Genomic DNA, 2500 nt, shown 5'->3' with positions numbered 1-2500 from the left:
ATTATAGATGTTGTAGTCATATTGCGTAGTTGTGCTTGGAGTCGATTGTTTGATCTGTGATAATAACGCTATGAAACATGACAAACATCATTTTTGTCCAGCCTGTCATACAAAGAAATTATGAACACATGCTAAAACAGAGAATAAACCAGATATTAATAAGTGATTATGTTGTAGTCAATGCTTGCTTTTTCCTTTTTGCATAGTAGTTTGAGTTTTTTAGCCAAACACTTTTGGTATATTAACACCTTAACCAAGTTTAGTGATTGTTCTTTCCTTGTATTTAACATATTTGATGAATTAATCGATCTTGTAGTGTCATTAAAAACAAATAACCCCTCTGCACGTCACTTTTGTACATCTGTAATATCTAGGTCTAGAAAAAACTAAAAAATATTGAAATTTTACTGTAACAAATTTTTTTCCTGGCTCATCCTAAACTCTAAACTTCATAATAGGCCAGAATTTTTTGCAAAAAAGAATACTATTTTCAATTTCATTACTTTGATATATTTTCAAAATCCTTATAGCACTCCTTAAATAGAAAAAAGTTAAATAGATTTAAAAAAAAAATAAGGTGTAGGCTGTACTTCACTCTTTGTAAACGACACAGTTGAAAGCGACAAGCACAGAATAAACACTAAAAAGACATCCATCTGAATATTACAGACTTTTATTTGCATTACAAAACAAAAATTGTGCATTCCAAGACGTCAACATACAAAAAAAACACTGCATGACTTTAAAGCATTTGAGCAGAGATGTTACAAGAGTGTGTCTCTGTTACGTGTCACTCAAATCCTTGGCCCCGCCCCCGGCCACGCCTCCTCGCCATCCTCATCCGTATCAACAATCTTCATCAGAATATCAGTGGTGCGGTTTACAAAAAGAGGATCGTGGGCACAGAAACAAAAAGGGCTTGTACGGTCGTCTGCATTTTTTTTAAATTTTTTTTTTGGTTGTCCAATCACAATGCGACTTAGGTCATATTTTTCCGTTAAAAGTTAAACAGCGAAAAGACGTGAAAAAGAAGGCAATGTGGAATGTACAGTGCATAGAAGTGAGGAGAACGAGTTTCATGACGATTCCGCCTGTTTCTCCTGTTCGATGGCTGTAAAACAAGAGCAAACAAAGTGTTATTGGGGTCAATAATCATCATTTCTTGTTCCTTCCTCATAAGGAAAGTGTGCGGATTCTTACTTTCTTTTGACGGCAAAGGATTTTTCTCCTGAGTTTCTGTTTTCTTCAGCTTGGTTTTGTCAAAGCTGGTCACTTCCTCAAGATTTGGCTTGTCAGACATGTTTGCAGTAGGTCTGAAAAGAAATGGATTGCTATTAATGTTGAGAAAGACACACACACACACACACACACACACATGACGATCTCCATTAATATTCACATAAGTGACTGAAAAGTACGGGCTTTTTCCAAATATTTCCCAAAAATTTGGTATTTGGTTAGATATTACGTTTAATGCATGACTAAATAATCTAAATATGCTTTATAAAAGAACTAAAGACCAAAAGTGCAGTAACGCAGTAAGTGTGGTAAAAGGAAACGCTGCTGTTGCATCACAGTCTTGAGAAACCACCGCCCTTTCCTGCTCATTCTCTCATTTTTCACTTCATATCAACGTTTCCATCAGGAAAAACATTCTTTCTGCTTTTGCACTTATCTGAGCATATTTATCCGAACAATTATGCCATATTTGAGGCGTGGAATGTAAAAAGTGATCACGCTTAATCATTCCTGAACAAAGAAAATACATGCATCTATTGTCTCTGATATACATAAATCGCAAAAATCACATAATCTAGCGATTAACAGTCACATTTCCTGTAAAGCGGATGCATTTATGCCACAAATACATTCGCCAAATGTGCGCGTGAGAAAAGTAGCGTGTAAAAAAAACTAATCTAGAGTATAATGAAGAGATTATAAACAAAAAAACGCATGATGTTATGCTATATAAGAGTATTTAAAAGGCAAAAGAGAGATTCTAGCGCTTACCAGAGTGTGTGTTGGTAGTTGAAGGGGTTTATTCTCCTGCAGCAGTGTGAGGGAAAGCGCAGAATCACAGCATTTATAACCAGAGATATGCAAATCACGCGAGTGACGTCACCCGACCGTTAGATGAATCATTACTCCGCGGAGTCTGCGAGAATCTATAACACAGCCAACTATATGAGGAAAGCATTTTAGTCCAAGGAAGTACGGAAATATTCAGTTATTTGAGAATTTAGCAGTGAGAAAACGTACAAGGAAGTCGTATTAGCGTATTAGCGTCATATGCTGACTTTGAAGTGAACGACGCCCTCTGTTGTGCGACACTGACATCTAGTGGACACTACAAACATCACATTCGCCTTCTTGGACTATGCCCTACAAGAATGCTATGTAGACTACTGTTTTTGTGAAGAATAAGTAGTAGCCTATATACTTTTGAGTATGTGTAGCAGAAGAGTAGGCAAGATTTGGTACAAACTAGTCGCTAGGTCAC

The 2500-nt window shown here is 36.4% G+C and overlaps 1 protein-coding gene across 1 annotated transcript; it reads right to left on the bottom strand.

Moving 5' to 3' along the window:
• Nucleotides 1–657: 657 nt before the first annotated feature.
• LOC143706077 (thymosin beta-11-like) lies at nt 658–2169 on the bottom strand. Its single transcript, XM_077197625.1, has 3 exons — nt 2011–2169; nt 1201–1313; nt 658–1111 (listed from the first exon to the last, which is right to left on the bottom strand). The coding sequence occupies exons 2-3, from the start codon at nt 1298–1300 to the stop codon at nt 1077–1079; spliced, it is 135 nt and encodes a 44-aa protein (XP_077053740.1). The 5' UTR covers nt 1301–1313; nt 2011–2169; the 3' UTR covers nt 658–1076.
• Nucleotides 2170–2500: the final 331 nt, after the last annotated feature.

The sequence above is a fragment of the Siphateles boraxobius genome, unplaced genomic scaffold (assembly GCF_051911475.1).
Source record: "Siphateles boraxobius isolate OS27281-9 unplaced genomic scaffold, OSU_SipBor_1 408, whole genome shotgun sequence".
Lineage (NCBI taxonomy): Eukaryota > Metazoa > Chordata > Actinopteri > Cypriniformes > Leuciscidae > Siphateles > Siphateles boraxobius.
This window is presented reverse-complemented; position numbering and strand designations above follow the sequence as displayed.

Coding starts and splice junctions, on each gene's coding strand:
- LOC143706077 (XM_077197625.1), bottom strand. CDS start 1,300: ATGTCTGACAAGCCAAATCTTGAGGAAGTGACCAGCTTTGACAAAACC. Junction 1,112..1,200: donor TCCTTTGCCGTCAAAAGAAA/GTAAGAATCCGC, acceptor CTTGTTTTACAG/CCATCGAACAGGAGAAACAG.